We start from the raw sequence: 23,709 nt of genomic DNA, 5'->3' as shown, positions 1-23,709 counted from the left end.
TCCGAATCCTGATCCAGTACAAAAATATTCATAATTTCATTTTCACGTGCAAACCAGCCTGCTAGTGAAAATTAACGTGCGTTTTTAATGTCTGTTCATGTGTTGTCAACAATCGCAGTAGGCGTCGTTATTGCTGGTCAACCACGCACACATCTTACTGTTGGTGACTCAGCAACTGATACTTAAGCTGTACTCGTGGATGATAAAGAAGGACGGTAGGTGTGCGGTTCGATTGTCGCTCAGGCAGAAAAATTTGTACCCTTATTTAAGATTCAAACACCTAGCAGCTGGTAAGAAAAACCGATACGTAACATTTCATTTTACTTAATTAACAATCCGATTATGAGTTGGGTTCGTATCTCCATCACAGAACTTCTCATCATGCGCTTCCTCTTAAAAAGCATGCACTCTTTGTTACTTCTGAATGGAAATATATCAGACATCTTTCATGGTTAATTAACAGAGACGAAAGAGTCTTGATGCGAGTACCATTTTATTACAAAGACAGTCGTCTTTTATTTTCAAACTTAGATTTGGTTACGGATATTGGCGAAAATTTCAGTAATTCCTGACTCTTCATGGCTAGTCGGCAGTATGATATGATTAAATTAGATTAATTCTGATTAGATTAATACTTGCTGCACAGATCATAAATACGACATTTTGTAATGATGCGGAACGCGTCATTTTAATGAAAGCTTTCTTTACATACCATGATTAAATTACTTTTCAACTATTTTTTACTCTCTCTCCTTTTTTTATATTTATGCCTCTCTCTCTCACTCTCTCTGTCACACACACACACACACACACACACACACATACACACACTTTTTTTTTTTTATTTGTTTGTTGCGCTAGACTATCGGCCTGGCCGGAAAACGACAATAAATGAATCTCCTAGTTTTGAGTTCACTTATGAAAGAAATATAAAAATATCTCTGAGAGTTACTGATTTATGATGCTTAGTTTGCAGTCAGTTCTGAGTGTTATTAGTAACTCTACTCCAGTCCCTAAAACTAGTTACAGAAATGCGAATCAGATGCATTACGTATTTCAGCCCATGGCAGCCGCATCTCAGAGACGTCGGCTATGGTCACTTCCCAGCCCGCTGTAGGAACACATCTGTTCGCCCTCTTCCTGCTGGTACTGTAACAGATTTGGCAACAAGGCAAGGTATGTTTGGCGACTCTGTGATCGAAGAGTTACTTCCAGGTGTGCACGGAATTAAGACTCAAATTTCACTTGATTTTCTTGTCATATCCAATGAATAATCTGAGTTATTATTGCTTGAGGTGTAACAAAAGATTGTAAATTTACGGTTTTCAGTTCACTAAAGTCGCTGCACTCTCCTATCGCAACTTATCTCGTCTTTTAAATAGCGTTTTACAAGTTCTAGACAGTACTGGCCTCATAAGAGGAAGTTGAGACACATACAACTTTGCTGTTGCCTTAATAGAAATCTTGTTTTTTTTGTATTTGCTTCAATTCTTACAGGGAATAAGCAAATTTTTAGCTCAACAGATTAAAAGATAATCAGCAAGCTTAATTTATACTTATTTAGTCACTGCCATGTAATACACCACACCAGCTAAAATGCAGCCCCACTGTGAATGCCGTTCTCAAAAACGGAGTGAGTTGGTCGACATTTGCAAGGAGCTGGAAATCTCTCTACTACTGTCAAATGAATGGTAGCTGCTGTGAGTTGTCACATTGGAAGAGCTTCCGAAAGTCATGTACCTGTGGTACGAGTACCGAAGGTACCTGAAGTACTATCCGCTCCTGTGGATCCCGTGTCCTCTGCAGTAAGTATGGGATCTGTCATTACTCACCCACTTTACTGCCAGAGGCATCTCAGCGGGAGAGCTAGGCCTCCTGTACAGGGTGGACAGGGACCAGGAAGGACTCACAGCGTTTCACCGATCCCCCTAAGCAACAAATTTCAGGTGCTGTCTTTCACTGAAACTGAGCCTGTGGGCCTCGCTTCACCTGTTTTGGGGAATCTGTTTGTCCAATATCAAGAGGAGGCAAACACAAAAGGACAGGGGACTATATGGATTAATTGTTGGCAGTTCAAATGTATGACAAATGCATTACTGAAATGGAAGCAAGGGACATGAAAGGACACCTGGTGCACTCAGTGTGTAGCCTGGTGGCCTCATACAGCATGTTGAAGAGGCTATACCTGCGGCCATTTAGGGAAAAGGGTGCATCCAACTGCACTCTGTGGCACACATTGGAACAAATGAGGCCTGTCATCTGGGCTCAGAGGTCGTTACTTGTGCCATTCCAGTGACTGGCAGACAAGATGAGATCAGCTTTATGGAGTTTTAATGGACTCACAATTTGCAGCATATTGCCCAGAACTGATTGTGGCCCTTTGGTCCTGAGTCAAGTGCAATACTGAACCAGAGACTTCGAAGGCTCTGTGACTTCCTGGACTTTGCACCATAGGGTTGAGAACTGTGGGGGTCTCACTAAATGAGTGAGGTGCACACTACACATGTGAAGCTCACACAATACTAGGTACAGAAAGCTGGTTGAAATCTGAAACTGATAGCAGTGAGATCTAGGGGGAAGGGGGAAGGGGGGGGGGCAGAGTTTTATGGGTAAACGAAAGGCTATGCAAATGGGAAATGGAGATGATGCATCTGCCACAGTAAACATGAAACTCATATCCATCAAGATAGAAACTGAAGCTCCATGTGAGATTGATGGGTACACTCAGTATCAATCTTGGGCATAAAATGATAATTGGATTGTTCTATCACCCACTACACTCGTTTCTTGATGGAACCCAATGCTTACAGAAATCCTCAGTTCACTTGTATGCAAGTTCCCCAGTCACAGTGTAATCATCAGTGGAGATTTTTAAACATCCAAAAATCAAGTGAGAAAATTACAGTTTTGTTAGTGTTAGGTGTCATTAAAAAATGTCTACCTGGAAAATATAGTACAGAACCCCACTCATGATGGAAACATATTAGATCTAATGCCAAGAAATAGACTTTATTTCCTTGAGGGTGTCCACGTCAAAACTGGTATCAGTGACCATGGTGCAGTTGTGGCAATGATGATTACCACAGTACAAAGGAAAACTACAACAAACAGAAACTTGTTAATAAGCAGAAAGATGTTCAGTAAACCAGATAAAAAATCAGTAGTGTCATATCTCGATGAGGAGCTTGAAGCTTTCAGCGCAGGTCAGGAGCATTTAGAGAAACTATGACTCAGGTTTAAAAGAATATCTGACCATACACTGGATAGACATGTACCCAGTAGAACAATTCATAATGGGAGGGCCCTCCCATGGTAAAGAGTTCTAAAGAAACAGAGATTACTTTATAATAGGTGTAAAACAAACCATAGGGCTCTAGAGAAGCTAAATGAAACGTGTTTGGCCATCAAGAGAACGGAGCTTTTACTGACTACCGTAGCTGGGTACTGTCAAATGATCTTTCACAAAACCCAAATAAATTCTGGCCGGTTGTAAAGGCTGTTAGTGGCACCACAGTAAAGTGTCCAGTCCCTAGTGAATGAGACAGGAATTGAAACTGACGGTAGCAAAGCAACAACTGAAATGCCTAATTTAATTTTCAAATGTTTCTTTGCAAAGGAAAATTCATAAGAATTGCCCCCAATTTAATCCTTGTACCCCTGAAAAGATGACTAAAAGAAGTATTAGTGTCAGTGTTATTGAGAAACAGCTGGAATTGTTAAAATTGAACAGAGCTCCAGGACACAATTGAATCCCTATCAGATTATATAATGGCTTTGTAGCTGAATTAGCTCCTCTTCTATCTATAATCTATTGTAGATTCCTCGATCAAAACACCAAGCACAGTTCTTGGCAAAAAGCACAGGTCACACCTGTCTACAAGAAGGATAGCATAAGTGATCCACAAAACTACCATCCAGTATCCTTGACATCGATTTGCTGTAGAATCGTAGAACATATTCTGACCTCAGACATAATGACGTAGCTTAAACAGAATGACCACCTCCTCGCCAACCAGCATGGATTCCATAAACATCAATGATGTGAAAATCAACTCTCACTTTTCTCGCATGACATACTGAAGATTTGGATGAAGGCAGGCAGATGAATGCGGTATTTCTTGATTTCCGAAAAGCATTTGACTCAGTACCACACCTATGTAGATAGTCAAAAGTATGATCAAATTGGGTATCAAGTGAAATTTGTGACTGGATTGAGGACTTTTTGGCAAGGAGAAAATGCAGCATGTTATCTTGTATGGAAAGTCATCATCAGATGTAGAAGTAACTTCGAATGTGTCCTGGAGAACTGTTCATGTTGTATATTATTGACTTTACAGAGAATATTAACAGTAAGCATAGACTTTTAGCAGATGATGCAGTTATCTGTAATGAAGTGCTGTCTGAAAGAAGAGGCAATGGGAAAAATGATGGATGTCATTTGGAATCAGCTTTCAGGAGATGCAATTTAAAGTTTGAAACACTTTACGATCAAAGCTTGGGTGTGTAGTGTGAAGCTATGTGCACTAATACTTAAGAGTACTTCACTGCCTCATGTTGTTAATAAATTTTATAATTTTTATTTTAATATTACAGTCACTACATCCAATTTTCAAGTTTACTACACACTATTATCAGAAACAACAATGAATGTCAGATATGTGACACTGAAATAATACATTTAAGGCGATGTCTTTAGTTCTCACTGCTGCACCAAATACTTTGCTTTTTTCTGACACTTGCTCTTTGATTTTTTTCGTCTCATAAAATGGCTGTTTTCATGTAGCAAGCCCTGGCTGCTGGGCTTGCAAAACTGTGTCAAGTGTTGTAGGTCCCTAAACTTTTCAAGTAAGAGTGGGATGAGATCTGTAACAGAGCGTAAATGATATTATTTTCCTTCATAACTGCAGAAATTGATTTCTTGTAATGAAAGATTAATACTAAAACCACAGTGCCAGATATTTTGTTTTATTTTAAGAGCATGAAATGAGAGTAACCATCTTGGTTTGAAAAGTTCTCGGAACGCAACAGCAAAAGAGTACTTACATCGCTGAAACTTTTTATATTTTTTGATGTAGTCTCCTTGTAGGTTAATGCACTTGTTCCGACACAATTCCAGTGCCTTGATCCCATCTCGAAAATGAGTTTCCTCCAGGCCTGCAAAATAGTTGTCAACTCCAGCTATCAGTTCTTCGTTTGAAGCTGAATCTTCAACCATCAAGAAAAATTTTCAGTTTTGGGAAGAGATGGAAGTCTGACAGTGCCATATCAGGTGAACATAGCAGGTGTGGCAACAATTCATACCTTAGTTCGTGTAATTTTGCCATGGTGACGCACATGTGTGCGAGCGCGCATCAAGAGTCGCGGCACCCATCATGCAGATAATTTTTTCATTACTAATTCTTCAGTTAAAATGTGATATACCCTTTAGATGACATCTGACAAGCGTGAATAATTTCACGCACTTTCAGTCGGCAATCCCCCATGACCATTTTGTGCAGTTTTGCAATGATTTCTGGAGTAGTGACACATCTTGGCCGACCACTGTGTGGATCATTATCTAAGCTCTCCCGACCAAATTTAAATTCATTTGTCCACTTGGCAACAGCTGAATATGAAGGAGCAGAGTCCCCCAGTGTATTCTGGAAATTGGTATTAATGTCCTTTTCTTTCATACCTTTCTTTACAAAGTACTTAATCACTGCTCGAATATAGGTTTTTTTTTTTTTTTCCATCTTTGCAAATCACTACGCAGGAACAACAACAGAACCACGTCATTGCCACAGCTCTCTTCCAAGAGCACTAATGTGGCATGTGTTTACAGGCAACAGCCCAATGAATATCACTCATTTCATTAGCACTGATCTCCTGTGGTGATTCTGAGAACTTTTTAAACCACCCTCGTAATCCAGAAGAAAGAATTCTCCAAGATTTAGCTCATTAGCTGTATCCTCAACTTCATGGCGACATGGGCTATGGAAAGGTTGCTTTACTGGTGAACTCTCCCATGCACCATTGTAACAACAGCTCCTTTACCGACTGAATTCAAAAGAGCACTTCTTCTTGAACAGAAGTGATAAAAAGCAAGTCCAAGATCTGAGAAGTGATGCAAATCTTGTCTAGGATACACTGTTTTATTGAGTTTATACACATCAGTCCAATTAAGCAAAAATTTTGCTCATCGTAACATTTCATTTGATAAAATTCTTTAAGAATTTGTAATATCTGTTCAACACACACATTTTCAAAACATTTTAATGTCTTACACTTACAGTCTTGGTCGGAGTCATGAGATGATAAACACAGTGTCATCATTGGCTTGAACATTCTGCCATAGCTTCTTCTCTTCTTAAAAGACTTCTCTGTGTTACATACATTTTGAGAGTCATCTATGTCATCTTCTACATTTCCCATGTTATCGTCTTGCAAATAAATAACATCCATAGGGTGAATACGGAATAAAAGAAACAGATTTGGAAACATGTTGGAATGACAGTCATCATTTTTCCCTACGCCACAACTGACATCTAGCATTGTTTCCCCTCATAGGTAATTTTCAGATCATTACTACACAATCACTATCAGTGTCCTTGCTGTATAACACTGTATGTGCATTCTGTGTCTTCAGTTCTGCATTGCCACTCCTAACTCATTTTCGACAAAAAAGTGGCATCCACCATTTTTCCAGTTGGTTCTTCAAGTAGTAAGTCAGATTGTGATAAGATTTCAAAGTGATGCAAAGATTGTCAACTTGCTTTAAATATTCAAGAACATAAAATTGTGCACATCACACAATGAAAAAACAGTGTCCTTAGGCTCAGTTGTAGGTAAAGCAGGTAGTAGATTTCGGTTTATTGATAGAATACTGGGGAAGTGGAATCGTTTACAAAGGAGATTGCTTACAAATTACTTGTGCAACCAGTTCTAAAATATTGCTCAAATGTGTGGGACACACATCAAATACAAAAGGGGATATTGAATGTATACAGAGAAGGGCCACATGAATGGGACACACATCAAATAGAACTAACAGCGGTTATTGAATGTATACAGAGAAGGGCCGCATGAATGGTCACAGGTTTTTTGACCCATAGGAAAGTGTCAAGAGATACTGGAGAAACTGAACTGGTACTCTCTTGAAGATAGACATACACTATCCCAAGAAAGTCTACAAACAAAGTTTCAAAAACTGGCTTTAAATGACTCTAGGGATATACTACAACCCTCTACATATTGCTCACATAGGGATCACGAGGACAAGATTAGAATAATTACAGCACACTCAGAGGCATTCAAACAATCATTCTTCCCATGCTCCATACATGAATGGAACAGCAAGAAACCCAAATAACTGGTACATTTGGATGTACCCTCTGCCATACACCTCATGGTGGTCTGCAGGGTATAGATGTAGACGTAGATCCAACAAATACTCAAGGACAATGGATGTAAATGCAACTCTGAGATGCAGACACAGACGGGGAAGCTGTTGCAGGCCACAACATACCAGCCATAAGCCTGATGGGGTGGGGGTGGGGGGAGTGGTGGGAGGGGGAAGCCCTCCTCTCTCGGGAGAAGTGGAGGGGAGGAGGTGAAACCTCATATGCTATGGCTATTTTCACAGTTGACACTGATGGCGTAGAATGTTTGTTTATTGCTTATTTAGCCTGACCGTTTTACATATGACCAGAACAACACATACAAAAAACACTGCAAAAACATTCACAAGAATACTGATACTAAGCGAAAGGACTGTGCTTTTTTTAAGACATGGTAATGAACAATATCACAACACGTTAGAAACAGGAGGTGCATGGGTATGAATCAGTGAAGTACAGGTGGTACAACAACTGTTTGTATTAGAGGAAATCATACAGAACATTCCAAGAAAATAAACTGGATATCAGGTTGGGAAGAAAGTAAGTAAAGAAATAATAAGGAAAGTGCTCTATTTATCATAATTTCAGGACATAAACAATAATAAAATACATTAGTTGCACATGAAATCACTGTACATAAAAAATATACAAAGAACAAAGAAAATTAGCTTGTTATTAACTGCATGCACAAATATCTTTCTGAACACAAACAAGTAATTGACAGTATGTTAATCTTCCTTGTTCTTCCTATGAACACATCAGCAGTCATCTGATGATTCATTTATTTCCTGCAGCATTCTTCTCTTCCAGTCAGAATAGCTTTCCTCCTCTTTTGGAGGTGACTGACTTCTTCTTTTCACTGCTTTCTGCAAATCTGAAAGACGTGAATTGACTGCTAAAAGGGTACCAGTTTTTGATAAATATAACAGGCATATGTAGTTTCCTACTGACCTCTATTAAAAACACACAATAATACCACAACAGAGTGAGAAGGTAAAAGGATACGTGAGGGTGTGGGTGGAAAGACAAGGAGCACAGAGATCATAGATGTAGGTGGAAGAGAATTAAACGTTAATGATCAAGGAAACTACAGACAACACTTTTAAACTTGGTTCGACATTTAAAGAGTACTTTCAATCAAATACTGTCAATTCAGTTTCTTTCTTTGTTGGTTCTAGCTCTTTCAATTTCTCTTATCATCTCCGCAAATTGTTTTCTTTCTGATGTCCATATAACTCCTGTTATATTGGTTTTCCTATGTTGGAATTATTCTAATTTTAATAACAACGCTGTACAAAAAGACAGATTGTGGCTTACTATAAAGATGACACGTTGAGTTGCAGACAGCGGCAATTAAAAGACACTTCCACATAAGCTTTCGGCCACAGTCTTCATCTAAAAAAGAAGGAGAAACACACACCACTCGTTCACACGAACAAGCACACCTCATGCACAAGATTGCCAACTCTGGCAGCTCAGAGCAGAATTCTGGTCTGATATTGCAACCCATAGTTTCTATTGTTTAGTCTAAGTTTACCACCTTCTTTAAGGAATTTTTTTCTTTATTTGTGACTAACGAATATTATTTCTTTTCAGATCTTTTTTGTTCCTTTGCTCTGGATCATTGTTCATTTCTTTTATCACATTAAAATGCACATTACCTTTGAAACTTCCTGGCAGATTAAAACCGTATGCCGGACCGAGACTCGAACTCAGGACCTTTGTGTTTCACAGGCAAGTGCTCTACCAACTGAGCTACCCAAGCACGACTCATGCCCCGTCCTCATAGCTTTACTTCTGCCAGTACCTCATTTCCTACCTTCCAAACTTAACAGAAGCTCTCCTGCGAACCTTGCAGAACTAGCACTCCTGAAAGAAAGGATACTGCAGAGACATGGCTTAGCCACAGCCTAGGGGATGTTTCCAGAATTCTGGGCACATTACCCACTAATTCTCTGAAAGATGTCTAAAGCGAATTAATCTCTATGCCACTAATACTTCTGAAATTTTTCATTATTCCAACAGACTGCTTCATCACCACTACTTTTTCTACCATCTTCAGTATGTAAATAACAACAAAAATAATGATGATGCTAATAATAGTAGTAATAATAATAATAATAATTTTTTCAACCACCTTCAGTATATAAATAACAACAATAATGATGATGATGCTAATAATAATAATAATAATAATAATAATAATAATAATAATAATAACCCCATGGAGGCCTAGGGAAAAGAATAGGCCTCCGGTATGTTCTGCCACTCGTAAAAGGCGACGAAAAGAACAAACCACTAATAGGGCTAACCCCCCCCCCCCCCCCTTTAGTGTGATTAGTTGGTTCAGGACACAACTAAAGAAGCCTCGGACAAGCGCCGTCATGGTCGTGGACGACGCTTGAACCCTACGCCCGTCCACAATGGTAACGACACTGCTAGCCAACTGGAAAATGATTTAAATCCAAATAGAGGTGTTTTGCAGGATATGCTTCCTGCAACCACCCTAGAAGGAAAACAAAGACAGAGGATGAGATGGTCAGATGAAGTTAATCAACACCTCATCTTCTGTTATTACCAAGCAACAAACCTAGGAACCAACACAACTGGATACAGATCACAAGTATACACAACATTTATCACCAGATACCCAGAATTAAAATTTTTAACAGAACAACAACTAGCTGATCAGATCCGTGTAATAATAAAAAATAACAGGATACCCCAGGCAGAATTAGAAAACATCAAACAACAAGTACAACAAATGCTGGAACAAAATAATGTGCAATCAGATGAAGAAGAAAATACAGTAATGGACTCACACATCCCAGAGCAAACAAACAAAGAACAACATGCGTCAATTAAACAATCAGAAACCTTAAGACTGCCACCAGAACAAGTACAGATAGAACACGAAGTGACACACATGTTAGATATAGAAGAAAAATTTCAGCTGACATATATAGAAAACAAAGACACAAATACAGACATTAGACCATTCTTGCATAGACCGCCAAATAACCCACAAGTCGAAACAACAATAAAAACTATCACACACAACAAAATAAATGAAAACACAACTATGGAAGAGTTACAACTACTGGTTTATATAGGAGCACTCACTACACTAAATATCCACACTAGGCAGAGATCAGAACCAACCAACACAAAGAAGAAACCCACAAAACCAGCATGACAACACAGGATACAGATCATAATAGAAAAACTGAGAAAAGACATTGGACAGCTAACACAATTTATAAGACATCAAATGTCAGAAAAAAAAAAAAAAATAGGTTAGGTAAAATCACACAACAAGAAGCGATAGAGCAATTAGATGAAAAGATGTGGGAATGTGTTGTTTTATAAGTTTATGTTGTAAGGCAAGCTGTTGATGTATTATTTTTGCTACACTGTCATGTCTTCTGGGGTATTCTGTACTTGCTAGTATTGTACATCTGCTTGTGATGTGATCTACTGTTTCTATTTGTTGTTTGCAAAGTCTGCATTTATATGTTGTGGTATTGGGATCTTCAGTAATATGCTTGCTGTAATATCTGGTGTTTATTGTTTGATCCTGTATTTGCAATCATGAATCCTTCCGTCTCACTGTATATATTGCCTTTTCTTAGCCATGTGTTGGATGCGTCTTGATCAATGTGTGGCTGTGTTAGATGATATGGGTGCTTGCCATGTAGTGTTTTCTTTTTCCAATTGACTTTCTTTGTATCTGTTGATGTTATGTGATCTAAAGGGTTATAGAAGTGGTTGTGAAATTGCAATGGTGTATCCAGTGTATTTATATTAGTGATTGCTTGGTACATTTTGTAGTTTCTGCTCGTTCCGTAAAGAATTTTCTGAAATTGTCTACCTGTCCATAATACACGTTTTTTATGTCAATAAATGCTCTTCCTCCTTCCTTTCTGCTTAATGTGAATCTTTCTGTTGCTTAATGTATGTGATGTATTCTATATTTGTGGCGTTGTGATTTTGTAAGTGTATTGAGTGCTTCTAGTTCTGTGGTACTGCCTTTCACTACTCCAAATGAATAGGTCAATATTGGTATAGCATAAGTATTTATAGCTTTTGTTTTGTTTCTTGCTGTCAATTCTATTTTCAGTATTTTTGTTAGTCTTTGTCTATATTTTTCTTTTAGGTCTTCTTTAATATTTGTATTATCTATTCCTATTTTTTGCCTGTATCCTAGATATTTAGAGGCATCTGTTTTTTCCATCGCTTCTATGCAGTCACTGTGGTTATCCAATAAGTAATCTTCTTGTTTAGTGTGTTTTCTCTTGACTATGCTATTTTTCTTACATTTGTCTGTTCCGAAAGCCATATTTATATCATTGCTTAATACTTCTGTTATCGTTAGTAATTGGTCGAGTTGTTGATTTGTTGCTGCCAGTAGTTTTAGATCATCCATGTATAGCAAATGTGATTCCAGTAATATTGTATCCATAATTTGTATTATTTAGCATGTTGGATAGTGGGTTCAGAGCAAGGCAGAACCAGAAAGGACTTAATGAGTCTCCTTGGTATATTCCACGCTTAATCTGTATTGGCTGTGATGCGATATTATTTGAATTTGTTTGGATATTAAGTGTGGTTTTCCAATTTTTCATTACTATGTTTAGGAACTGTATCAGTTTAGGATCTACTTTGTATATTTCCAGTATTTGTAGTAACCATGAGTGGGGTACACTATCAAAAGTTTTTTGGTAATCAATGTATGTGTAATGTAGTGACCTTTGTTTAGTTTTAGCTTGATATGTCACCTCTGCATCTACTATCAGTTGCTCTTTACATCCTCGTGCTCCTTTGCAACAGCCTTTTTGTTCTTCATTTATAATTTTGTTCTGTGTTGTATGTGTCATTAATTTCTGTGTAATGATTGAAGTTAATATTTTGTATATTGTTGGTAGGCATGTTATGGGGCGGTATTTAGCTGGGTTTGCTGTGTCTGCTTGATCTTTAGGTTTCATATAAGTTATTCCATGTGTAAGTGTATCAGGGAATGTGTATGGGTCTGCAATGTAACTGTTAAATAACTTAGTTAGATGTGAATGTGTTGAGGTGAACTTCTTTAGCCAGAAATTTGCTATTTTATCTTTTCCAGGGGTTTTCCAACTGTGAGTAGAATTAATTGCTTTGGTGACTTCATGTTGCAAAATTATCAGTTCAGGCATTTGTGGTATCATCTTGTATGCGTCTGTTTCTGCTTCTATCCACCGTGCATGCCTGTTATGTTGTACCGGGTTTGACCATATGTTGCTCCAGAAGTGTTCCATGTCTGTTATGTTTGGTGGATTGTCTATTTTAATGTGTGTTATCTATTGTCTGGTAAAATTTCTTTTGGTTTGTGTTGAATGTTTGGTTTTGTTTCCTTCCATTTTCACTTTTTTTTATCTTCTAAGTCATTTGGCCAATGCTTGTAATTTCTGCTTCTTTTCATCTAATTGCTCTATCACTTCTTGTTGTGAGATTATTATTATTATTATTATTATTATTATTATTATTATTAAAAGAAATAATATAGCAGCAATAAAATGGTCACAATATCGTTTTCAGTTATCTCTGCCAAATACAAGACTTAATGTGGTGACCAGAGGCTGAAGCAGCTTACTTCAAGAAGCATCTGGCACAGGACATACCACTGGAACACCCAAGATGGAGCACCCCTTTGGTGCTTGTGATTGATGCAAGCCAAACAGCAGTGGGTGCAACTCTTCAACAAAAAGTAGGTGGCAAATGGCAGCTGTTCGCATTTGTTTCTAAGAACTTAACACATGAGTAGCAAAAATGAAGTGTTATCGACTGTGAGTTACTTGTTATTTATTTAGCTATCAAGCATTTCTGGCCATTTTGCAATTTTTATGGACCTCAAGCTGCTAGCAGCTATCTTTCAGTGAGCCGCACACCTCAGCTCACTGCGACAGTGTAGGCAGGAAGAGCCATCACACAGTTTACAATTCATGTGCGTCACATAACAGGAAAAACAATCCTGTCACAGACTGCCTACCTCAGAACTGTGCACTTTAAACTACATTCACTGGGCAGAGTTGGCATCTAAACATCAGGAAAATCCTCTCTTATGCAGCCATATGGAGGCGCAGTGAACGGCTCTAGCATCTGTCAGCTCCGAATGTGCCTGACAGAATTTGAAGTGATGTAGCAAAGGGGAGGCAACAACCCTAGATACCAGAACAATATTGTCATAACTTGGTACACCCAAGAATCTGATCTACAACCAATACAGTATTCAACAAATTGATGTGGCCTTTTATGACAGTGTAATAAGATTGGCAGGAATGTCTTCCTGCCAACCACTCACTTTCCAATGCCACCAACAGGATTTTCACATATACATGTGGACGTCATGGATCTGCTCCCATACACTTTGGGACAATGTTATTTACTCACTATCATTAATCATTTCACCTGGTGGTGAGATGTCATCACAATCCCATCTGCTGGGATGGTTGCAAGGGCGTTAGTGCATATGCAGTTCTCTAGGTTTGGCTTCCTCAAAACATGATCACAGATTGTGGGAGGCAATTTGAAAGTCAACTTCTCCACAAACTTTTACTGCAGTGCAGCTGCAAACAAGAGTAATTCTACCACATGCTCAAAACTGCCCTAATGTGTAATGCAACATTGTGGACCAAAGAACTGCCTCTAGTCATGGTCGGACTGGGACTGAGGGTAAAGGAAGACATACAGTAATCCTCTGCGCAATTAGTCAATGGGGAGCAGCTGCTGGTTTTGGAAGAATTAATCCTCCCGCTCAGTTGCTCCAGAGCTATGTACACAGTTCGCACAACAACTCAGTGCCAGAATGAGGAACATTCAGCACACTAATATTGTCAGACATGGCAACCAGATAATGTTTGTGTACAGAGACCTGTACAAAAGTACGACGTTTGGCTCAGTGATGGTGCAGTGCGCAAATCACTCAAATCAATCATTTCTCTGTACTCTGGATCGTAACGGGTAGTTTCAACAGAAAACCACAATTTCAGAATTGATAATAGCAGCAAGAAGGAGTCAGTTTCTACAGAGCAGCTCAAACTTGCATACACCTACATGTGCACTCCTCACTAACCTCACATAACTGCACTGGAACATAGAGAACACAAAAGTGACATCCGCAGAACAGGAGCAGCTCGTTCCTGCACCAGCAACCTTTACAAGAACTTCCTGACAAGTACACTGCAAGGTCCCTCAATGACCCGGTGCACCTAGTTCCAAAAACCAGGAGGGCTGATGTGTTGGCATCACAGATTTACTTTGTCACAGTGAATGAGCAAAGCTATTGCTGGCTATAAAAGGAATCTTTGCTTCATTTGGCATGGTGACAATTACGCATGTTAACCCAAAACTATCCACTATACCAGCAGCACAGCACGACTTGTGTGTGCTGACAAGAGATAGTTACCTCACATGTGGTTACAGTGTTGCCAGATTGCCACTCTTTAACGTCCTTTTTCTGCCAGTTGAACTCGCCGGAGAGATTTTTTTTATCATTGGCATGTGAGGATTCATGCTGTGAAGCCCGACTGCACAAATTTCACTTCATCCTGTATATAGACTGACTAATTCAATATAATGAAAAATAGCTCCCAGCTCTCCAACTGGATGACACCTTTAATATTGCTTATGAACTCTTAAACGATCTTACTCGAATAACTACCGCATAATAGGTGGGAAGCATATCAAACAACTTTTTTACTATCCTATATATTGTGCTCATTCTGAAATTGACAATGAATTGTACAGGGTAAGATCTGCTTATAGGAACTAGTCTGAAATCTTGGTCTAAAGGTGCTTGGATTCACTGCTATGAAGTTACATAGCATCAGATTCTGCTGATAGGAAGTAGCTTTACCTGAATGATTTTTTTAATTTTCTGCGAAATGTACTTTAATGTGTCCAGAATGAGATTTCACTCTGCAGCAGAGTGTGCACTGATATGAAACTTACTGGTAGATTAAAACTGTGTGCTGGACCGAGACTCGAACCTGAGCACACAGTTTTAATCTGCAAGGAAGTTACTTAAATGTGTGCTTTATATAAAAAGCTATTTTAACATAGTGGATTCTATATTGGCTGATACATTTAAAATCTTGTCCTTGGCTACAGCAAACAATAAAGCACAATTAAGTATCATTAAATTAAATGTATTGGTACTGCAGTAAACAAAGCACAATTCTCCTTAGTGGATTACTAAGAGCATATTTGAAATCTTACATCAGTTTTTCCACCAAGTACATTCAAACTGATTTCGACCCTGTTCTGATAAACTGATGGAAAATGGTTGAAATATAGAATTCAACTGACACTGATATTGGTGGAGATGGCATATCAGCTCACACAAGATGCAAGAAGGAATCCAAGTGTGATCTTGATTATGACAGAACTATTTTAGGGGACCAAGATCACAGTCTTCAGCACCTGTACTAAGCTACTAAATGCAAATATGGATAAAAAACAATAATCTCTCTCTCTCTCTCTCTCTCTCTCTCTCTCTCTCTCTCTCTCTCACACACACACACACACACACACACACACACACACACACACACACAGGGCATAAGGCACATGTAGCACAGTGATGATGATGATGATGATGATGTGGAGATGTGTGCTTGGAGGAAAGACAGGCGAGAAAGGAGAGACGGAACACGCCAGCAGTATTACAGGACTGAAGGATGTGTTGCAAGTGTACCTCCCATCCATGTAGTTCAGAAAAGCTGGTGTTGAAGGGAAGGATCCAGATGGCATGGATTTGAAGCAGCCACTGAACTCAAGCACATTGTGTTCAGCAGCGCATTCTGCCACTGCGTGGTCAACTCTGTTCTCGACTATAGTTGTCATCTGAACGACCCCTCACACACCCACATTCTACAGGCTCACAAAATTCACACCCCCAACAATACAGGATGTCTCAATAGGTTCCCTGTGCTCCCACTGAAAGAATCTTGGCTCTTAACTAATTAGTCTCTCATATCAAAGATACAACCACATCCTTCATCGACACTCTACCATCCCCGCCCATAACCACCTGGATCCCTACTCGTCACTGCTGATGCATCTTTCTACACACCAACATCCCTCAAGTCCATAACCTTGCTGCTATGTACACTAGCTCTCCTAATACCCTTCCAACTCCAAACCCTCTATATCTCATTCCTTAAACTCCTTTCAATTACATTCTCACACACAGCTATTTCTCCTTAGATGGGAAGATATATAAATAAATCTGTGGTGTACAGTCTGGGCACCTCCATAGCACCTCCTATGCCAACCTGTTTATGGGCCGTCAAGAAGGAACCCTCCTGGCCTCCCGAAACACCAAGTCCCTTGTGCGGTTCAGATTCATTGATATCTTCAAGATCTGTACCTTATCCTCATTCTTCTGCAACCGCAACACTTGACCTGAACCTCTCTGATGGCGCCATACATACCTCTATCCTTATCAAGTCCACTAACTACCAACAGCAGACTTGAACTGCATTTTGACAGCTTTCACCAATTCCAAACCAAATAATTGCTCCCATTTAGCCTGGCCACCTGTAGACAGCATGTCTACAATGATGAGAATACTGCTGCCCAGTATGCTGATGGTCTCACAAAAGCTTTCACAGACAGGCACTGATCCCCAAACCTAGTCTGCAAACAGATTTCCTGGGCCATATCCTCACACATTCCTCATCCGCACATTACCCTTACAAACCATCTGTAGAATGCGCTCCTGACCACACATCATCATCCTGGACTACAGCAACTCAATCATGTCCTTTGCCAGGGCTTCGACTACCGATCATCGTGCCCAAGAAAGAGGACCATCCCGTCAAGATCCTTTCCACCCTTCCTGAAGTGGTATTCCACCATCCATCCAACCTATACAACATCCTGGTCCATATGCCACTCCCACAAACTTGCCTTGTGGGAGGCCCAAATGAGAGATCTGCCTGGTTCACCCAGCCCATCCTGCTCTAATCCCTTCAAAGGCTTATCCTATCCCAAGCAAGAACCACCTCTAAAAGCAGTTATGTCATACACCACCTCTGCTGCAGTTTCTGCACAGCACTATATGTCAGCATGACCACCAACCAGCTGCCCACCAAGATGAATAGGCACTGCCAAAATATAGCCAAGAACAGAGCTGATCATTCAGTAGTGGAACATGCTGCTCACTGCAACACGTTCAACAGTTGCATTACAAACTGTACCATCTGAATGGCACAATACCAGCTTTTATGAGTTACACAGTCTAGAGTTATCTTTGCAACACATCCTTCACTCCTGTAAACCTCCTGGTCACAATCTCTGCTAATCCACTGCACCCACATCTTCTACAGAACAGTCCAGTCCCCCCTTCCTCTGTTCCTTTACCCCCTCCCAATCCATACCACCACATCATTACTGTCATCTTGTGTCGCAAGAACTCACTGGCTACAGTGACAGCATGTCGCATTCCTAACCCTTGCCCTTGCACCTCGCTGCCTCTCCCTCCCGCATTCCATCCCAGTCCACACAATGAGCTGCAACCATTGCAGCATAGTGTGTTCAGATGACACACTGTAGCTGTGCAGGTGTGTGTGTGTGTGTGTGTGTGTGTGTGTGTGTGTGTGTGTGTGTGTGTGTGTGTGTGTGTGTAGGGGGGGGGGGGGGGGCAGCAGTTCATCAACCCTTCCATACTCTAGCTTGTTAAAGTATTTGTCCAAAAGCCAGCAAAGTTTTCTGATCTTTTTTGTGAGAACATCAATGACTCAACATTTCTATGATTTGGTAAGTGGTCCCCCTTACTCATAAATTATTCACATAAAGATCAAATTACATGGGCAACAGGCTGCCCCATTTCCAAATCCTTTAATTCTTGTTAGCTTTTCTAGTAACTTCAATTTCTCCATTTGTGTCCTTAATTAATTTATATTCAACTGAAGGATAGGAGCTTCCTAGTGGGTGTCAGCAATTTTTCTCCTCTCTTGCTATTTATTGAAGAGGGGACAATGTGATGGTTGGAGAGCTCGCAGAGGAGCTTATTGGTTCTCTCTAGCTGATTTCAGTGTCAATATTATCTGTAAGGTGCTCTATTTTTTACTCAAAAAGAAAACTATGGTCTCATGCCATTGGACCTGGCAATATTTGTGTTCTGTCACTTTCGTCTGATACTACCTTGATTGAAACGAGGGGTCTTCTGATATGGTTGTGGTAGGCTCATTTGCTCTCAGTAAGCCTATATGGCTGAGACAATGAGTCCTATTGAAGCTATGACTATCCCTTTTGAAGATGGAGCGAAGGGGACTGCAGAGTTTAGCTAAAATCCACATTTGCATGAAAAATTCCAGGTACATGTGTTCATACTAGCTTGTGTTGACAGGGTCTGAGTTGAGGAACCTTTCCCCTAAGATGTGTTTATCATGGAAGCAAAATATGACACAAAACACAGAGAGGACTTTTTAATATGATAATCTGTCACTACTTCTGAATATATAATTTGCTTCATAAATGTCATTTTTGGTATTTTTGTTTCTTCAAATGTTGTTATGTTGTTACACAGATAAGACTCCAGGTTGAGTGTCCAACCAAAAATATTGTGCTCTTGTTTGGTCATGTGCATGGGATAGTTGACTAGTTGGTGATTAGTATGTATTTCCCACAGATAGCCTACCCTTGAAATGATAATGCTATCTCTCCTTGGTGCTAGCATTTGAAGTAGTGTGTTAGACTTGGAATGGACAGCTTCATCATAAATTGTGTGAAACCAGCCACACAAATGTAGCCATTCAGCAAAGCTTGTTGCTGATATTCATTTTATCCTACAAATCAGCAATACAGTCCCATTTACATTCTTCTTTTAGCTCTTTAATATCAATGCATATTGAATCTATGCATGAGAGAAAATTGCTGCTATAGATGATAATTTGATGAAGCTCCATCATTGCTGGATACTCACTTATTACTCTGCTGTGGCAGGAGGAGGAGGAGGAGGAGGTGGTGGTGGTTTAACATCCTGTAACTGATAGGAGCACTACACAGAAGTACACATACAAGTAAGAACAAGGGTAGGGAAGAAAATGAGTTGTGTCCTTTTCAAAGGTATCACCCTGAAACCTTTAGGTAATTTACAAAAACAATGGACAATCTAAACAGCTGGATGAATATATGACGTGCCACCCTCCAGAATGCAAGTCAAGAGTGCTAACCACTGCAGCAGCACACTTGGCATTCTATGCTCAGGCTTTGTGAAGTCCAATGGGAAGGGACTATCTTCCCATGCAGTGTTCTAGTTCTTAGAAAATTCACCAACTTCAGACTATTGGCCATGCACTGGAAGTCCTTTTTTTTTTTCTACACAGAAGGAATAAAACCTAGTCAAATGAAATCCTGTGCTATTTTTATGGTTGTAAAAACATGATTGACAACACCTGTTTCTTTGTAACTGTAAGTAATTCATTCTGGGCTGAGCTCTATTGATTATCAAAAGCCCTCTTTCACCGGTTGGTGTTACTGGTCGCAGAAGGCACAACTATTTGTAAGGAGGTTTTTCACTTGAGACAATGGTAAATGGTGTGCTCCCCCAAGCAGCAGTTAAATTTAAAGTGAATCCTGTCCCTGTCTCGTAAACCTGACAAAGCCTAAAACAACTGAAATGTAGCTTGTTTTAAAGAATTTGCTTTGATAACAAATCTTTCAATAACCACCACCCCATCAGCATGCAGCCAACATATCAGCATGTACCCGACACTGAGACTGAAAGGGGGGTGGGGAGTCTTTATATAGTTTTTGTAACATTGTTATTGTCTAGAGTTGAACTAAGATCCCAATTTCCTGTGAAAAAGTGTATTCCATTATGGCACTCAGTGGTCTTCACCAGGGTATGCAAAGAGCATATGTTTACAGAGAATTGTTACCACTGTCCAGCCCCCAGTTCAAGCACACCAGTTCTGCCAAACAAACACACACAGTCAAGGCTGGCTGAACTGCGTGACATGTTTGCCTTTGGCATCACACACAGAACACATGCAGCTTTTAAAATTTTGTGGAGATGTTTGACTTTGCTCTTTCCCACCCATGAAAATCTCGGCATACTCCAGTAATGATTTAGGAAAAGCTATGAAAATAATGAATCAACAATGTAGGAAAAGACAGAATGCTTCTTACCATGAAGAAGATGCATCAAGTTGCAGTCAGGCACACTTAAAAGATGCTCACATATATCTTTTGGCCAAAGCCTTCGTGACTAATGGAATTCTGGACTGAGATGTTGGAGTTGGTGGTCGTGTGTGTGTGTGTGTGTGTGTGTGTGTGTGTGTGTGTGTGTGTGTGTGTGGGTGCGTGCACGCACATATGTATGCGTGTACTTGTATGTGTATGCACGTGTGTGCATAGTGCATATGAGTCTCTCTCTTACCGATGAAGGCTGTCTACCTGGAATTAATTGGCATATCACATCAAGATTTATGTTCCGAAACATTACTACTAATCAATAAAGCAGCTGCCAACATTTCTTTTCCATAATCACAATTCCTTTAAATTCCACAAAAATCTCTTTCTGGATTTCTCAAGATTATTACTATAAAATGAAGGCAAGTTATACAGAGCCCCTGATTTAACACTTCAGATGTTCACTAATGACATTTTATAAGCAAAATTACATAATAAAAAATTGAGACTCAATGATTTAAACTCTACTTATGACAAAAAGTAACAATCACACCCAGTTCCTTACCATTCAGATTGACTTCTTTTGATATTGGTGCATGTTCTGCAGGTTCTTCTTTTTGTCTTCTCATAGATGCAACAGATTTGTCAAAATCAGCAACTAACTTAACAAACCCACTTTTTTTTAGATTACACATTTCCATGAATTTACGCATCTGAAGCTTTACTTTTCTTTCCCTGAAAAGATTAAGATTGAATGTCATGAGAAAACTGCTGTGCAATACTAATGGATCAAACAGTGCCACTGCCATGAAAGCTGTACATCTATAATTATCGCAGAAACTAAATTACAGTAAAGGTGCAAAACTATACTTTACAAAATAGCAGAAGGCAAGGCACAAACATTAGCTTTCAGGACCAAAGATTCCTTCTTACTGAAAAATCATGCACGAAATAGGGAGATTATTAGATAACGTTTGAAGTCGCCCACCATTTCATATTAAATTACAATCACTAAGATAGTGCAAGAAGGAAATCAACAATGAAATGTAAGCCACAAATAGGTTTTGTACACCTGAGAAGCCACAAGCAGCATGGAGGGTAGTCAACAATTCAGACTGAAGGGGTGAGAATACAGTTGGGTTTTTTATTGACTTTTTCAAGCAAAGAGAGTTTTTTTCCTAGTTTGGGTTCCCCCAAGAGGTAAATGACTTGCTTTTGTCTAATCCCAAGTTGAATGCTGGGGGTGGACATGGAATTGGGGAGGGGGAGGGGGGGGCCATGACAGCAGTTATATACACAAGCATGAATGCTAATCTGGCAATAGAAGTGTTGAAAATTAAGTGATGAGGAAATTACTAAATCTGTATTTCAATAGCAATGTGGAGAAAAACAATAGATGTCTTTAATGAAGCCAAGAGTACTACGCTAAGTGGAAGCATTGCTACAAGTTACTCATCAGAGCTTTTTAAATCCATGTGATACATCCTACGTTGAATAGGTAGCATTAGCGAAAGCAGCAGTGACTACCTGGACACATCACAGCATTTAAATAGTATTCCAGGCCAGCCAGAATGTGCAAACACTGCTTAAGTACCCAACTAAGCTGCATCCATTTAAGGAAACGTTTTTTTTTTTTTAAATAAATGTTTTAAATTACAAGTGAAACAAGAGATATAAGATGATATATATGAATATAAGGAAAAAATTATATCTAAAGAAGAAATGGCAAAAAGTATACAATGTTTAAAGATTAAAAAAAGCTTCATGATAAGAAGGAATTATAACTGAACTAGCTGAAAAAGATCCGCTTTGTTTTCTAAGAACATTCCAGATCACTCAAGAACATTGTACAAATAAATACTTAAATAAATCATAAAAGTGTTAGTGTTTGACACTCAGAAATACTCTTGAATACTCAAAAATACTCTTATATCCATTTAAGTATTCAACACTACCTATTCAACAGCACCCTAATTTGAAATGTAGTCCTCTTTCATTTCTTGATCTGCACTGAATTGCTGATCATGTTCTTCAACTAGTCTCTTGTTGGCTCAAATCACAGTTTCACTCTTACACTATTTGATCCAGTGCTCTATATTTGTATTTGCATGATGTTAACTAACTGTCATTTGTTCATTACCACTGAAATAAACCTGCAAAAATTTATAAGACTTGTTTGGAAATGGTGACAATGATTCAATTCTGTATCTGCTCTTTTACTGAAAACACAGGACTGAACTGATGTTCTTCACAGCACATGGAAGTAGCACCAAATTTGGTCATTTGAAAGTAAGCATTGTATGGTCTGATATTTTGTAGAAAATGTTTTGATTCCAGATTTTTTCCACTCATGTAGTTAACTAATTCTGGTGGAGAAATTTCCAGTAGTGCTAATCAAATTTTGCCACTCATGCAGCACATTCCGGCACCACAGAACTGGCACACATGATCCATTTTGCCAGAGACAACATGTTTGTGTTTGGTCTAGTCTCTATTGCGATCATAACGGAATGCTTATCATCATCATCATCATCATCTAAGACTGATTTTGCCTTTCAGCGTTCAGTCTGGAGCATAGCCCCCCTTATAAAATTCCTCCATGATCCCCTATTCAATGCTAACATTGGCGCCTCTTCTGATGTTAAACCTATTACTTCAAAATCATTCTTAACCGAATCCAGGTACCTTCTCCTTGGTGTGCCCCGACTCCTCCTACCCTCTACTGCTGAACCCATAAGCCTCTTGGGTAATCTTGCTTCTCCCATGCGTGTAACATGACCCCACCATCTAGGCCTATTCGCCCTGACTGCTACATTTATAGAGTTCATTCCCAGTTTTTCTTTGATTTCCTCATTGTGGACAATCTCCTGCCATTGTTCCCATCTACTAGTACCTGCAATCATCCTAGCTACTTTCATATCCGTAACCTCAACCTTGTTGATAAGGTAACCTGAATCCAACCAGCTTTCGCTCCCATACAACAAAGTTGGTAGAATGATTGAACAGTGCACAGATAACTTAGTCTTGGTACTGACTTCCTTCTTGCAGAGAGTAGATCGTAGCTGAGTGCTCACTGCATTGGTTCTGCTACACCTCGCTTCCAGTTCTTTCACAATGTTGCCATCCTGTGAGAATATGCACCCTAAGTACTTTAAACCGT

The 23,709-nt window shown here is 39.3% G+C and overlaps 2 protein-coding genes across 2 annotated transcripts in view; both read right to left on the bottom strand.

Annotated features, from left to right (window-relative positions):
- Positions 1-4,602: 4,602 nt before the first annotated feature.
- Positions 4,603-5,223, bottom strand: LOC126278217 (uncharacterized). The gene is made up of 2 exons (XM_049978153.1): positions 5,044-5,223; positions 4,603-4,863 (listed from the first exon to the last, which is right to left on the bottom strand). The coding sequence occupies exons 1-2, from the start codon at positions 5,213-5,215 to the stop codon at positions 4,700-4,702; spliced, it is 336 nt and encodes a 111-aa protein (XP_049834110.1). The 5' UTR covers positions 5,216-5,223; the 3' UTR covers positions 4,603-4,699.
- Positions 5,224-7,929: 2,706 nt separating this feature from the next.
- The window catches only part of LOC126278216 (origin recognition complex subunit 6-like), a 56,719-nt gene continuing 40,939 nt past the window's right edge, over positions 7,930-23,709 (bottom strand). Inside the window, exons 5-6 of the mRNA XM_049978152.1 lie at positions 21,115-21,284; positions 7,930-8,250 (exon numbers count right to left, since the gene is read on the bottom strand). Of these exons, the coding sequence (XP_049834109.1) occupies positions 8,135-8,250; positions 21,115-21,284 (286 nt within the window). The 3' untranslated portion in view covers positions 7,930-8,134. The remainder of the gene's footprint in view (positions 8,251-21,114; positions 21,285-23,709) is intronic.

Source organism: Schistocerca gregaria, chromosome 6 (genome assembly GCF_023897955.1).
Source record: "Schistocerca gregaria isolate iqSchGreg1 chromosome 6, iqSchGreg1.2, whole genome shotgun sequence".
Taxonomy (NCBI): Eukaryota; Metazoa; Arthropoda; class Insecta; order Orthoptera; family Acrididae; genus Schistocerca; species Schistocerca gregaria.
The sequence above is the reverse complement of the archived record's forward strand: the minus strand, read 5'-3'. Positions and strand labels throughout refer to the sequence as shown.

What these genes read in the sequence shown, in the direction of transcription:
- LOC126278217 (XM_049978153.1), bottom strand. Translation starts at nt 5,215, where the DNA reads ATGGTTGAAGATTCAGCTTCAAACGAAGAACTGATAGCTGGAGTTGAC. An exon ending in ATATAAAAAGTTTCAGCGAT is followed by an intron (nt 4,864 to 5,043) that starts GTAAGTACTCTT and finishes GCTCTGTTACAG; the next exon opens with ATCTCATCCCACTCTTACTT.